The sequence below is a fragment of the Mastigoproctus giganteus genome, chromosome 13 (genome assembly GCF_048544385.1).
Source record: "Mastigoproctus giganteus isolate SK-2022 chromosome 13, ASM4854438v1, whole genome shotgun sequence".
Lineage (NCBI taxonomy): Eukaryota > Metazoa > Arthropoda > Arachnida > Uropygi > Thelyphonidae > Mastigoproctus > Mastigoproctus giganteus.
Genome location: NC_143587.1, coordinates 21,118,637 through 21,135,287, shown reverse-complemented (window position 1 = coordinate 21,135,287; position 16,651 = coordinate 21,118,637). Strand labels below are relative to the sequence as shown.

General features: G+C 37.4%; 1 protein-coding gene across 1 annotated transcript in view; it reads left to right on the top strand.

Annotated features, from left to right (window-relative positions):
* The window catches only part of LOC150075844 (solute carrier family 15 member 1), a 154,860-nt gene that overhangs the window by 81,527 nt on the left and 56,682 nt on the right, over positions 1 to 16,651 (top strand). The window contains exons 10-12 of the mRNA XM_090388171.1: positions 2,601 to 2,690; positions 4,060 to 4,104; positions 9,206 to 9,327. Of these exons, the coding sequence (XP_090244297.1) occupies positions 2,601 to 2,690; positions 4,060 to 4,104; positions 9,206 to 9,327 (257 nt within the window). The remainder of the gene's footprint in view (positions 1 to 2,600; positions 2,691 to 4,059; positions 4,105 to 9,205; positions 9,328 to 16,651) is intronic.

Here is a 16,651-nt window from a genome sequence, read left to right as displayed (position 1 = left end):
TCATCTGTATTAATTCTTGCACCACCAATAAATTAATTCTTGCACCCTTCCTGAACCATAGTGTTAGAATTAACTACAAGCTTTTGCCACACCAGTCAAAAAACAATAAAAAAAAAAAGAAATATATAAAAAAGAAAATAAACTACTTATATGTTTCACTCGTAGGTAATTATCCAGCTAACCTTTGAATTCCTCCAAACTGTCAGCCTCAACTATGAATGGAAGTAACTTATTCCAATAATTATCTTTTAACACTTGCTAAATGAAAACTTCCTACAATTCAGTCTAAATATATATTTTTATTTTCTGTAATTTGAATTTATGACTCCTAGTTCTGGAATCATTTATAACAGTGAAAATTTTACAACCATTTATTTCACTATACCCTCTTAAAGCTTTATAAACCTCAGTCAGGTTCCGTGGTTGTTAGGCTTATTATTCCACAATATTCATATTAAAAGTTTTTCCTCATACAGGTATCTTTTTGAAAATCTCACCGGGTACATTGCTGCCTTTGAACCCTTTCAAGATGCTTTTTTTTTTTTTTAAGTGCAGCCTCCATACTTGAACACAGTATTCCAACTGTATTTTTATAGTTGCTTTATACAGTGGGATTATGACCTCCCTATCTCTACAAGCATTTATAAATCATTGATAGGACACCATGGGCCTTCTTGCCACCTGTCTCTGCTGCATAGAGAACTTCATGTCTTCCTATATCATATTTTGTATTCTCAATTCCCTTTATTCCTCTACTTTTTTAATTCAGTCCTACAAAGAGTATAAGGCCTTGCATTTTCTTGCATTAAAACATAGTTACCTTTCCTGACCATCCTTGAAGCTTTTCCCAGTTGTCCTGAAGAAGTGCTGATCGTTTACCACTTTCCCAATCTTTCATCATCTGCAACATGAGATCATGCCCTCTATACCTTCACCAGTGTCTTTTAATTAAGAAAATTAGAAACAACAGTGATCTCAGAACTGATCCTTGGGAGGCCCTACCTCTAACACGAGCCCAATCTGAAGAATAACCATTAATCATAACGCTTTGCCTCCTGCCTTGCAGTCATCCCATGATCAGATTTAGAATTTTACTTGTGATCCCAACATGTTCCAGCATATACAGTAACCTCTCATGAAGGACTGAGTCAGTTGCTTTACTAAAATTCAAATAAACAATGTTTAAATTATTTCCTGCATCTAGCTCATGAGTGACTGTGTCAAATATCTAATCAGATTAGTTAAACATGATTTATTCATAATTAAACCATGTGATGTTATCCATCAGAATTCCATTTCATGATAAGAAAAAATGTGAGCAAGACTAATGATGTGAATAGGAAATTTTTTGAGAGCAAGAATAGTTTCAGAATATACTCTAAAAATCCATCATTAGACATGACTAGTGTGGGTATGCTGTATAAGCCTTCCTTATATGTTGCTTCCATGTTCACGAGTATGAGCCAAAAGTAAGTTCACCAGTATGAGCCGAGAGCATGTGTAAGTTCACATGCCTTTGTTTTGGCTCATACTGATGACACCTTGATTCAGCTCCAGTAACAATCAACAACAAATTATTATTTAAAGGCATCTGAACATCCATCTTGTATACATATGTGAGTGAGCCATGACATTATGCATTATGGTGTTTACAATACTGGCACCAAAATTCACCACTTTTATTATCTCATGAAACATTGCACAGAAATTTTCACAAACCAGATTATTCACCCTCATTAGTGCATCACTAATGACATGGTATGCCTGTCTCAGTTATGGCAGTTATATAGTGGACAGATTTTTCTCTGTAAACAACTTACATATAGCAAAAAATTTCATGTGAAGGTACTCTTGCACCCAGAAACTGCATTACAGCACATTTCTCTGCTTCAAATGAATCCATTGAATATATCTCACATATGTATTGTATCATTCCTTACACATGCTTCACATACTTTAGTTTGCATGTTGTATTGCAGCTATATATGGCACCAGTACAAGGGTACAGACGTCCTTGGCAAACCTTCCGCCTTGTGTCCCTGTCATTCCCGTGTATTAATACAAACAAAAATTATATTCATTATTAAAGATTTATTTTACACAAAGAAGTTTTGCAAAATTTCGTGTTATTTTTCTCAGTGTCCAGAAAATCTTGTTTCACTGAAGAATGAATGCACAAAGCTGAAGCACATTGATTTATTTATGTAATTAATAATTTCATGAATAATTTTCAGTTTTTTCTGCTTTCTTTCCCCCTCCCTTCCCACCAAAAGTTTGCATCTTGATTTTCCTAATGGTTAAATTGGCTATACCTCTATTTTCATCTCTTACATGTGTATCAGTCATCAGTGTATAGATACTTTGGGCAGCTATGGAGTTTCTCCTTTGTTTAATCACTTTATAAATACCTGAAATATGGTAGCAGGGTGTGTGACTAGTTTATACTTTTATATAATTGCACAGTAATAATTTTTTTTTGCATACTTTAATTTTTAATAAAACTAGTAATTTATAATTTTTTAAAAATATTTTAGAAAGACTGTATTTATAACATTGGAAAGCTGCAGCCAGTTAATGAAATATACTTTATTTATCTATAGCTGAAGTTGATTAATGATGTGAAAGCTGTTCTCCGGGTTCTTGTGCTTTATTTACCACTCCCTGTATTTTGGGCTCTGTTTGATCAGCAGGTGTGTATTAGACATAAGTGCTATTTTCTTTAGGTTATAAATAATACATTTTCACTTTTCAGTTAATTCATTTTCAGTTAATATCACTTTTTCTTATAAACTAGAAATTCTCACAGCTAACACTGGCTATGATCACTGTTGTTTGTACCATGTGAAAAAAAAAGTCTTGGTTTGAAACCTGTTGAATAGGAGAAACTTCTATAGGCTTTCTTTGTGTTGTGGTCAAGTTGAGCAGCATCAGGCAAGAGCCAATGCTGCCATTTCCTGTGGCAATGCAGATTTTCATCCTGTGGAAGAATCAAACAAACAAGAGAATATATGCAATGCAATCTACAGACAGGCTGTTCAGTAACATCACTCCATAGCACTCACTTGTGAAAAGTTATTGTTATTCTTTCAACAGATTCTTGGCGCCTCCGTAGCCAGGTGGGAAGGAGCAGCAGTGCGTAGCACATGCTTCTTGATTAGACCGGGGTTCAAGCCCGTCACCACCAAATACGGAGGATGCGGAAAGGTCAGGGAATGACCACCGCATGTTCCCGGAGCAATATGGCCTTAGTTGCTAATGCTCCTAAAAACCAAATAACAACAATCAACAGATTCATGCACTATTTGTATGGTGAAAGTGACTCTTTGACTTTTATAGTCTAAATCCTCATGAGGAGGTGGGCTCAAACTTATTTTCTTCAGCAGTGCGTAGCACACGCTTCTTGATTAGACCGGGGTTTGAGTCCGTCACCACCAAATACAGAGGATGAGGAAAGGTCAGGGAATGACCACCGCATATCCCGGAGCAATATGGCCTTAGTTGCTAATGCTCCTAAAAACCAAATAACAAACAAACAACAAACTTATTTTCTTAAAAGTAACACAGATTTTCCATGGGAAGTTGGTAAGGGACTTACCATGGGAACTCCTCTGCATCATCCACACTGAATCTCAATGATCCAGCACTTAAAGTGGAAAATTTTATGAAACAGAATGCTTGTCTGGTGAAGTTCAAGTTAACTGTGAGTGTACCTATCAAAAATCCTGGCAAATATGAGATTTACTTTGTTATCAAATTTTTAAACACTGGGAATATCTGTCCTACCAACGTTCATCAGCAAATAGAGACTTATGTGAAAACACTACAATTTGTTAGAATTTATATAATGGTATCGTGCACTTGATGATGGAAAGACTGATGTCCGCGATGAGGAGTAGAAGCCATCCATTATCAATGACAGTCTAATTTAGAGAAAGTTTTTTACTATTTACTCATTTGTATGCCACATTACTTATTTTACAGTTAATAGATATTTTATTTAATTAATTAGATTGTATGTGTTGATCAGTCAGTCAGAATATGATTTTATTTATATTATAGGGTTCAAAATGGACATTGCAAGCAACAAGGATGAATGGTGAATTTGTAAGTATTATTAATTGTTAGGGTAAAAAAAAAATTGGCTATTCTTGAATTGGCTTTTTCTCTAAAGATGGCAGTTCTTTTAATTATTTGAGGTTTTGATTTAGTAATAGATATTTAAAAAATAAGCATTTTTGACTTATTTGACTTATAAAATTTGTCGTACCATTTAAAATGCAAATTTTTTCTCTTTATTATATTAGTATTTAACTTAAACTACTGGCAATTTTTCATCAGAGAAATTGATTGTTTCGAAGATGATTTTATAATTATTTAATTTAATATAACAACAGTAGATCATATTTTAATACATGTGGCACTTCCTTTGGTCTGCATACAATGTGTAGCCTTTGTGGAACATTTTCCATGAGTTTATGATATGTATCAGTGGAAATATTTTTCCATTACTTCAACAGGACAGTTTTTAATTGGTAAAGTGTTGTTGCCTCCCCATGAACAAACCCCCATATGGGTTTCTATTTTCTCTCAGTTGTTAAAAAAAAATGTTATGTTCTGGAACAATCATTAAGTCAGAGGAGTTTTCAACTAATAATTTTGACAATGGATGCAACTGTTAATTGTATTTAGTAGCCACATGAGCTGAAACCATTGTCAACAAAAACGTGTATGCTACTGCACTCTTTCACTTTGCCACTTGTCTACATTGCAGGCACATTGTTCTCTCCTTCAAACCAAACCATTTCACACTAAGTTTTATGACAAGGAATGTTGATCTGTTAATAAACTTATGGTCTTGTGCTATGTTACATTGCTGTAATAGGAATATCAGAAGCATCATGCCATTTTGATATATGGGAAAGACATGACAGAAGTTGAGAAGATGTTATGCTTTTAATTGATTCAAGATCAGATCCAAGAAGGGTATATCCAATAGGAAAAAACTGACAAGTTAATGTTGAATCAATCTGTTCTGATATAAATAATAGGAAATCAAAAATTTTTTTTTTTATGTAAACCTCAAACACGAGAGGTATTAGAACCTATAGTACTTAGTACCGTGCTTGGGTTGGAGGTTGAGAAGACGAAATAAGATATTTGTTGACATTGGACTTGAACTTTTGTAGACTGTAATTTTCAGAAAATACGCATGAAGGAAGGTTGTTCCAGAAAACAGCAGTTGAATGAATAAATGAGGAAGATGAAAAGTTTGTTCTGTGAGTTTGAAGTTGGACAGTAAATGGATGTTGGCTGGTGGCAGCACGTGTTCGGACCGTTTTGAAAGAGAGAGCGGGAATTATAGAAGCCAATTCAGAAGAACAGTGCCCACGGAAGTATCTGTAGAAGAGGCATGCAGCAGATACAGTATGTCTATGAGACAGCGAGTGGAGCGACTCTGTTAGAGATGAATCATTAATTAACCTAACTGCCCTCTTCTGAATGGAATCAAGAAGCCTGAGAGAGGTTTTGGGGGCATCACCCCAGATGTGGGAACAATATTCCATGGCAGGGCGGATTTGCAACTTATACAGAGTGAGCAGCTGTTTGGAAGAAAAGTAACACCGAGAGCGAAAGAGAAAAACCATATTTTTTTAGATGTGGAAGAAGCAATATTTGTAATGTGCTTGTGCCAAGAGAGATTAGAAGTCAGGGTAATCCTCAAAAGAGATATATCATTTTTTCTTGAAATCGGAATGTCACTAAACATAAGCATAGGAGCAGAAGAATCCTTTTTGCGAGATATAAGACAAGACAGTTTTAGAAGGGTTGAAATCAACTAAGTTGTTTTTGCCCCACTGGAGAATTACCTGAAGATCGGCATTTAAGGAATTGGCAGCAGATTTTCGAGAAATTGAAGCTGATTGAGCAGGACAAGGTTTCTCAAAATGGAAAGTGGAATGCAATGTGCTATCATCGGCAAAACTATGGATAGGATTTCCAGTCAATGGAAGAAGGTCATTAATATACAAGAGGAAAAGAGTGGGGGAAAGAACTGAACCTTCAGGGACACCGGCATTAATGGAGAAGTTAGAAGACAGAGAGCCATCTACCATCACCCTCAGTGAGCGATCAGAGAGAAAACTGGATAACCAATTACTAAAAACAGTTGGCAAACCATAAGATGCAAGCTTGTTTAGAAGACCTTTATGCCAAACACGATCGAAAGCCTTTGAGATGTCAAGAGCAACTACTTGTGTTTCCCCGAATCTTTCCATTGAATTAGTCCATAAATGGGTAGCATAAGCAGGAATATCACCAGTGGATCGACACTGACGGAATCCATACTGGCGATCGTTGATCAGATGGAAGGTTTCTAGGTAGTTTAAGAGTTGGCGGTTAATTGATTTCTCCATTACTTTAGAAAGAGTAGAAGTAATTGCAATGGGACGATAATTGGATGGGAGGGATTTGTCACCCTTTTTAGGAACTGGCTAGATATGAGCATATTTCCAAGCAGAAGGAAAAACATCTTTGGAATAAGAAAGTGAAAAAAGCGGCAAAGAATAGGAGTAAGTTCAGGAGCACAGGTTTTGAGAACAAGTGGAGAAATACCATCGGGACCTGGAGCTTTCTTAGCATCAAGATTCGTCAAAATCCTTCTGACATCCTTTTGACGGAAGACCACAGGAGGCATTGAATGGAGCGTGTTGGGAATGGTGGGAGGTGTTTTACCAAGATCATTAATACATGAGTTGGAAGAAAAATGGGAAGCTAGCAGGTCGGCTTTATCCTTGGCTGAAGTGACAATAGAACCATCTGGTTTGGACAGAGGTGGGAGCAGAGATGGGCAAAAGTTACGGCCAATAGCTTTGGCAAGAGACCAGAATGCTCGGCTACCATTAGGGCAAGATGCAAGTTTTCTACTCTTAGCCTGTTCAAACTCTAGTTTGGACTGATTAATAACTGCTTTACAATTGTTGCGAGCTTTGGTGTAGGCAGAAAATGAAACTCTGGAGAATTAGAAACAAGCCAATTACGATATGCAACATTCTTCTTTTGAACAGCCTTAACACATTTATTGAAAAACCAAGGTTTAGATAAAGGACGAGATTTTAAAGTGGAGTGTGGGATAAAGGATTCCATTCCTGCAAGAATAATTTCACTGACACGATCTGAGCAAACGTTGACATCACAAGTTTTGAAACAGTAATCTGACCAAGGAAAAGAAGAAAAGAAGTCTCACAGGTCATCCCATTTTGCATTCTTGTAATGCCAAACAACACGGTTGGGAATAGCCATGAGATAAAGGTTCCATTGGAGAAGAGACAATCACCAAGTTATGATCTGAAGTGCCTAAAAGACCTCTCACTTCGACCGTGTACTTAGAAGGGTTGTTTGTGAGAAAAAGATCAAGCGTATTGGCTGTATGATTAGGATTATCTGGTATTCTTGTAGGTAAATGAACAATCTGTGCAAGGTCATTAGTAATTGCAAAAGCCTCAGCATCTCGACCAGCTGGGTCGGTGTGACTAGAAAACGGAAGCCAGCTGGAGTTGTGAACGTTAAAATCACCAAGGAAAATTACCTCACTGTTAGGAAAGTTGGACTGGAGAAAGTCAAGTTGCAAAGAGAGGAAGTCAAAGAGCTCCAAGTGATTAGTGGAATTGGGAGAACAGTAGAGACAACAGATGAATTTGACGCAATGAGGTAGAGACATTTTAAGCCAGAGAAGATCAAAGAGAGGAGATTCCAAATTGCCAAGTCTCTGACAGGGAATATCAGAACAGACATATGCACAAGTACCATCTTTGAGGTGAAAGCAATTATACAGCAAATAATTTGGGCATCTGAGATGAGCAGTAATTGAATCACCCGATAACTGAGATTCTGTCAGAAAAAGTACATGGGGTTCGGCAGACTGTAAGTGGAAATGGACATCGTTGAGATTAGAATTGAGACCACGTATATTTGTGAAATGAATTAGGAAGTGCTTGGGAGGTTTAGATCTTTTCACAGATAAGCTTGCTCTATTAAATTAGGAGTCTAAAAGGACTCTAAAAAATGAAATTAGGAGTTTGGTGTAGACCAAATCATTATGATGAATATGATGAACATTTATGTGGACAAATGGAATGGATGAGCAGATATCAAGGAGACTTTCTTTCATTATCCAGAGTTGGACTGAGAGCTGCAGATGGATGGTTGATTGCGCAGTATATCAGTACACAGCAGATATATTGCCATTTATGGCAGCCAATCAATGATCTGCTGTATACAAGAAGGTTCAGCAATAATCAGTCTTCTAACTATTGTCATCATTGATGATGATGATGATTGTCAAGAGTGATTCTCTGGCAATTTCGAACAATTTTCTTGACACTATAATGACTTTGGAGATTTGAGATTTGTTGTTATTAAAAAAAAAACTGCAGCCATTATCAACCCACTGCAGGATGGAAACCTCCTAAACAATTCATACTGAGGGAAATGGACCATAATCTGCCACGTTGGTCGAGTGTGGGTTGGCAGATGTTGTTATAAAAATATATGGTCTTCTTGTCTGTTTTTCAACTTTTTTCATGACCTTCCAGTTATGTATAGTTTCCAGTTTTTTGAAATGTTGAGATGCTCAAAAATTCATCATATCCTAAGTCCTGCCTATATCATCCACTACCCCTGTCCATGTTCAAATTCATTGAAGTTCTCCATGACAATAGATTGGATCTTATCTTGTCACTCTTTAAAAAGATTTGAGTTTTAATCTCATAATATTGGAGAAATCCTTAAAGGTCTCTTCAGCTGGGGCTGTAATTAGCCAGTCCTGGTTAGAGGAAATAAGATCCCCCTTGAGTTATTTCCAATTTTTCAGCCTTCATGGTGTGTAAAAATTGCATAATAGAGATCCCATGTAAGACTATATGAATTCAGCATTTTATGGCCAAAGTAGTCAGTGTACCAAGGGACCATATTCATTGGGCTTGTTTCCATGTGGCATGTCAATTGTAAATAGCACCTGTATTTTCTGGCTTAATCTATACCTCTGTAGTATGCAACTGCCTTCTACAATATTGGCATAATTAATTTGGATAAAACTACTTATTCCTTGGTATCCTAATACTTTATCAATATTGTGTATAATATTAATGCACTAAGTTCAGCTAATATAATTATGTTCCCTCTGATTTTTTTATATATATATTTTTAGCCTGGATTTCAACTTCAACCAGATCAGTTACAAGCAATCAATCCTCTTCTTATCATTGCTTTCATCCCTTTATTTGAATATGTTGTATACCCTTTACTGAGCAGATGTCACATACTTGTCAGGTAGTCAACAATATTATTTTACAAAACTTTTATTACATTATCAGTGTCTGTAAATTAAATGCTGTATTCTGTTTTTTATTTCTAAAAATGCAAAGTTTGATTTTCTCTACTCAAATTTGTTTCTCTCAGTGCCGTGTAATATGATACAAGTGCATGTGTTCTTTTCCCCTCGACTTTAGCACCTGTATATGGTGAGAGGAGCTCCTAGTGATGCCGCTGAACCTCCAGACTAGCATTACCAGGATCCAATGTGCACAGCTTAGGTTCCAAGTTAACATTTAGGAATCTGGTATGTTTGCTATGTGCTGAAACCCATGGGAACGTGGAAAGGGGGATCCCGGTGATTGAGGGGTCCAACTTCAACCCACCACTTTGGCCCCTTTTTGAGAAGATGGGTGGGTGACCCCAGGATGACTTGCCCAGGATCAATTGGCTAGTCAGTTCACCTGAAAGGGTCAATGCCATGTCTTCATGATCTGAGGGACAGCATTCAGGCTAATGGTGGTGTGGTTATGGTTCCTGGCTAGCCCAAGTACTAAAATTAAATTAAGAATATTAAAAATATTATGAATCCTAATATTTTAAATCTTAGTTCTGGGATCTCAGCATGGTTTCTATCAGAAAACAGTCAATAACCCAGATAATGTCACTTCAACAAAGAGAGTGAACTGAAGAAATATCAGGTCCAACACCTTAATACCTGATAATTTATTCTACTAGTGAGAAGCTATAAGAAAAAATGATGCCCTTCTTTATCCAGAAGAGTTTGGAAGGGTTGGCAGGTTCTCCTAAATCAGTCAAACAGCTTCACTCGGGTGGCATCCTTGCAGAGACTAGAAATGATAAACATTTAGAACAGCTCCCCCAAGTCACATCCATTGGGGGGAATGCTAATTGTAGTTACACTTCAGAAGACACTAAATTCATCCTGAGGCATCATCTGAGAATGGAATCTTTTTGAAGTGTCTGAAAAGGGAATCTGTTCTGAACTAAAAACTTAAGGGAGTGATAGCTTGTGAAAAAAATTCTTCCATAGGGATGAAAATCTTGTCCCTACTAGAAACCTTTCCCTTACTTTCAATACAATGTCTCTCCTAATTCAGTCACAGCTGAGTATTTTTACTGCCCAGTGAGGCCATACATTGCTAACCCACTAAGGTGCGTTTAAAGTGCCAAAAATATGGACTTCAAAAATCACCCAAGTCCATATTTTCAAAAATCTCAAAAATCACCCAAAGTGTGATTTTTGAAGATCAGGGTACCCTTGCAAGCGCTCAATGTTAGTGCGAAGGAACCATGAAATTATGTCATGTTCAACTACAAAACTCACCTGCATTAAATGCCAAGAAGAGTACCCTGCATACTCATGAGAATGCCAGAAGTGAAAGAAAGAAAACAAAATGCAAAGGCTTAAGGCAGAGCTTAACATATCATGTGAGGAGGTGAAATCTCTAACTACTAATGGATGTTTTTACTCTGAGAGCATAGGAAGGAGGTGTTCCATTGGAACTAAAACTTGTATACCTATCCCACCTAAAGAGTCATTTACTCCCATCGCATGCCACTTAAGCTTGAAAACAAACCACAGCAAAGGTAAAGAAAGCCAACACGAGAACGATGAGAAATGTCGGATAACTTACATGGAAAATTTGTTTCCCGACACCTGACTCTAGCGCTGCTCGCTCGGTACCAAGCCAAAACCGAGAAGGATATATTGATTGACAGGTAGGCATAGCAAACGATGAAATGATTGGTGGTGGGTGCGACAGACAAGCTACTATGTAGTCATTGGTTGGTATTATGATGTGTATTTATGAGTAAAGAATGGTGCATAATAGTTTTGTGATGAACAGCTAATAGTAGCGATGAATCTTTTAAAGATTGAAAAAATTTGTAAGAAAAAACGTTGGTTGATTTTTTGATGAAAACTAAATTAATAAAAGTTTCGTTCTGTTCATTATGTTTTTTTCTCATTCATTATTAAAAGCAGATTTTTGGAGTTCATGAGTGTTTTTACTATGTTGTTGATTTAGGTTTGGCTACGAAAAAAAGGAAAAGGTTTCTTTATTTTTCATTATATTTCGTAACCTGACCTTAAATGGTAGGTTAGGAAATAATAGAAAAGGTCTCCTTATATTTCGTGACCTAACCTTAACATTAGTTTAGGAAATAATAGGAAAAGAAAGAAAGATTCTTTATATATATATATATATATATAGTGAATAGATATTGAGGTGTTGATTGACGTTATGATACATGTGTATCCACACGAGTGTCTTTAAAAATAAAAGTACAGTAAATAAAAAGTAATATTTTGTTAATAAACAATTTATGAGCTAGTCCACCCATGATTCTAAAGAAAAAAGGTTAGGTAACCCCCTCCATTTTGGGAAGGATTCAAGCTCTCATGGGATTCAAGTGGAGGTAACCTGACCTTTTTTCACCATTAGGGCATATTATTGAACAAGAAAATAAAAATACAGTCGTAAAAAAAATTAATTTTTTTTATGAATGTATTTCTAAATATGACTGATTCTAAAGAAAAAAAGGTTAGGTTACCCCCTCCACTTCGGGAGGGGTTTAAGCTCCCATGGGATTCAAGTGGGGGTAACCTGACCTTTTTTCACCATTATGGAAGCGTCCATTAGGGCAAGTTACCATTAGTGCTTCTCAGTGATACTAAACCGATGTTATTGTGTTTGTGTTCGCGCACCAATCTGCACATCGTTTGCCATGCCTACCTGTCGATCAGTATATTGTTCTCGACTTTGCTCCAGACCGATAACACCTACCGTCTGTTTGCCGAGCAAGCAGCGCTAGAGTGCCGCATCAGGAAACTAAGAAACTAATTTTCTGCATAAGTTATCCGACATGTCTTGTCGTTCTCGTGTTGGCTTTCTTTACCTTAACCAAAACCACGTAGAAGCACCAATCTGTACCTCTTAATGCTCCACCACTACCAAAACAAAGTGGTAGAGAAAAACCTAAAAAGCTAGAAATGACCCCTGTAACATATTAAAACTGGATGTCAAGGTTAAGAAAGTACTGGATGACTCAATTTTTGAACTATTTGCACAAGAAATGGACACAGACAGCATCTATACTTCCCCAAAATAGATAAATCCAAGGCTGAAAAAAAAAATAAAATAAAATAAACAAGCCCTCAGGTCCTCAGCACTTCAAAAGTCAACTGACGGTTCTGCCAAGCCCAAATAATGGCTAAATTCCTATCATGGAATTGTTGTGGTTTCCAGCGGAATACTGAACATCGACTTTTGCAAAAGCATGAACTAGTTTGCTTTTATAAACTGGTTCCTGCTTTTGCAGGAGGTTGATTATTATCATATGTAAGGATGGACCTGCCCATGGGAGAGCTGCAGACCCCATTTCAACCAGACCCATTTCAAACCATATCCCTTACAGCCAACATAGAAGCAGTAGCACGTTGTCTTACAATCTGGTTTTTATTAACATTCTGCTCCATCTATTTGCTGTCTGGAACTAACATCTCCCAGACAAACCTTGAGGATCTTATTATGTATTTGCCTTCCTCTGTATACTTCTTGGGTATTCCAATGGAAATAACACCCTGTGGGGTAGTGCTGACATTGATGGAAGGGAATGTGCCATAGATTATATGCTCACTGACAATGACCTCTCCTTCTAAATGTGGAAGCTAGCACTTTCTTTCTCATGTCTACCTGTACGTTTTCTGCCATTGATCTTTCTATTGCTCTTCTCTCCTCCCTTCACTTAGAAAGTGGAGGAGAACCCACATGGAAGTGATCACTTCCTTTCTCAACCTGCTTAGTGGGAGGCTACATCCTCCTTTTAGGTTATCCCAATAGAAGACTGATTAGAACAACCTTGAGAATAGATAAATAATCACCAATCTAGTTCAGTACCTTGACGATGGTATTGAACTAGATTGGTGATTATTGATGGTTAGCATATTGATACAACAGGTATTTCAAGCGCCTTTAGACAGATCTTTCATGAACTTTAATTGGCAAGCTCAAAATCGATGGTATTCAGAAATGCCTCCTGACTTGGCTGGAAAGCAACTTTACTCATCGTGTACTTACTCTTATTGCTAACTAGGGATACTACATGTCTTCCTTCTGCTCGAGTGGTCATCCCCAAGGATCTCCACTAGTGCCCTTATAATTTAATGTTTATACAAACGATCTTCCTAGTTGCATATCCATGCTACATGTACGTCTCTATAGTGCTGTTTGTTGATGATGTGAAACTGTACGATAGCATCGCAGATCCATGCTACATGCATGTCCCCATGGCACTGTTTGTTGATGATGTGAAACTGTACGATAGCATCGCAGGTTCTACTGATTAACAATGACTTCCGCTTTCTCTAGACCAGTGTTTCTCAACCTTCAGTAGACCATGGAGCACTACAAAGTATTTCTTCCCAATTTCGGTGGAGCACGAGAAAAATATGTACATTCTTTTTTACATTTTAATATATATAAATATTACATTAAATATTAGTGTAAAAACGATCTAGAAAATTAACTTAATAACATTAGCATAATGTAATATAGAACTACTATAGCATATTAGTGAGAGAAAGATCCAGAAAATGACTAAATCAGATCTCACTCACATTTACACAAACAATCCTTGTAAATAACTTACGTAAAAAATCATTTTTTGTCAAAGAATCCTAAATGATGAGTACTTCTGGAGCACCGGTTGAGAAATACTGCTCTAGACAAAGTATTATCGAAATAACGGCACATTGAGATCAGACGTATATATGTATACAGCACAGATGTCTATACAGCAGTGCCGAAAAAAAAGAAAACGGCAAGTCACGTAATTACTGTATTTGTTTACATTCGCCATTTTCAAAGTGAATTCTGTACTCACATCACAGATGATACTGCTGTTTTACATTTATTTTAAATTTAATTAATGACTATGGCTCCTGAAGTTAATAAACCTCATACAGAGAAGAAAAGAATAACAGGGGCTCACATCTGGTGAGTATAGGCTTGGCACACCCAGGGTCCGACTGGATATCATCATTCTTCTCTTTCTTCTACTTCTGACTCTTGTTTCCTTTCTCTCTCAGGGTAATTCAGAAATTTTTTTTTTTTTGGCTTGTGCAGCATAAGCCTCAGGCTTCCTTGCACCATACATAATAATAATAATAATCTTAATACTTTCTGACATGTGGCAGAGTTTAATATCACTGTAGTCAGTCAGGAACCTATCAGTGATTGAATGATATACATTATAGAAAATATTGTCCATGCAGCTGCAATTGCAATTCTAAAAACATCTACCCAGTTTCCACCATTTTGAAAACTATAGTAGAATTCAAAATTCAGCAAAAAAAGAAGCTTAAACAGAGCAAAGCTTGGGGGATATTCCAAAGATACCCAATCTGACCAATCTCTTAGCTTCTAAATGACCAGGCGCCTCCGTAGCCAGGTGGGAAGGAGCAGCAGTGCATAGCACACGCTTCTTGATTAGACCGGGGTTCGAGCCCATCGCCACCAAATATGGAGGATGCGGAAAGGTCAGGGAATGACCACCGCATATTAGCATTAGCATTAGCATTAGCATTAGTAGAGGCATATGATGCAAGAAAGCAAGCTTATTCAGCATCAGCCAAAAAAAAAAAAAAAAAAAAAACACCACTCCCATTTCACCCCTCCATTCGTTCGAAATACCTGTCCAGTTGAGCCGTAAATTTGTTTAGGCTATCAACTTCGACAACAAGTGATGGAAGTCGGTTCCACCAACCAACCACCCGCTGGCCAAAGGCAAATTTCCGCACATCTATCCGACATCCGTCCTTCCTCAAATTGAATTTATGCCCTCTGAGGTGATTATTCTGAGCAAGATGAAGAATCCCATTGGCATTGAGCATGCTCAAAACCATTCAAAGCCTTATACACCTCTATCAGATCACCTCGCCGGTGCCTAGTCTCCAGACTCTGTAATTTGCAAAACTTAAGCCTTTCTTCGTAAGAGTAACCCTTTGTTCCATTCACTAATCTTGTTGCCCTTCTCTGTACCCGTTCCAGCAGCTCTACATCCTTTTTGAAATGAGGCCTCCAGACCTGTATACAGTACTCAAGATGTGGCCTAACCATTGCCTTATACAAGGGAATAATCACCTCCTTATCCCTGCTAGAAAAATTCCTGTATATCATTGACAAGACACCATGAGCTACTCTTGCAGCTCATCTGCACTGCTCAGAGAACTTCATATCTGCCTGCACAATTACCCCCAGGTCCTTTTCATTCTCCACCACTGTCAGTGTAGTACCGCAGAGTTGATACGTTGCTCTGTGGTTACTGTTTCCAATATGTAGTACTTTACATTTGTCAATGTTAAACTTCATTTGCCACCTCTCAGCCCATCTGTTCAACCTTTCCAGATCCTGTTGCAGCAGCATAGCGTCAGTAGTGTCCTTAACAACCCTGCCAACCTTTGTATCATCTGCAAACTTGGACATTAAACTTGATATACATCATCAATATCATTCATAAACACCGAAAACAACAACGGACCCAGCACTGAACCCTGAGGAACTCCACTAATAACATTAGTCCACGTTGAGCAGTGTCCATTGATTACCACTCTCTGTCTTCTGCCACTCAACCATCCCCTTATCCATAGCAGCAATTTGCCTCCAATGCCACACTGCTCCAATTTGTGCAGCAGTCTTCCATGTGCAACAGTATCAAAAGCCTTTCTAAGATCCAAATATATAATATCAAAGTTATTCCCTGCATCCAGTTCTTTTGTGACTACATCATAGTATCCAATCAAATTGGTCAGGCAAGTGTTATGTTAGGCTCATGACTTACAACTCTGCCGTGAAAACCAAGGCTATGCAACTACTTATGAATAGAGGGTGTATGTGTACACTGTTAGTGATGATGATAATTAATGATGATACTTAATTATCTAGTGATACAATTACAGATATTCATCTAATGTTGAAATTTAGTCTCTTATTATAACTGTAACTTGTTATGCTCTGATTTAATGCAGGAAGCAACCTAAACTAAACATAATTTTGTCTGTTTGTTTGTTTGTTTGTTATTTGGTTTTTAGAAGCATTAGCAACTAAGGCCATATTGCTCCGGGAATATGCGGTGGTCATTCCCTGACCTTTCCGCATCCTCCGTATTTAGTGGTGACGGGCTCGAACCCTGATCTAATCAAGAAGCGTGTGCTACGCACTGCTGCTCCTTCCCCCCTGGCTACAGAGGCGCCTTTTGTCTGTTGTATGTTTAGCACATATGGAGTCTATCTGTGGAAAAAGTGCATGATTATACTCAT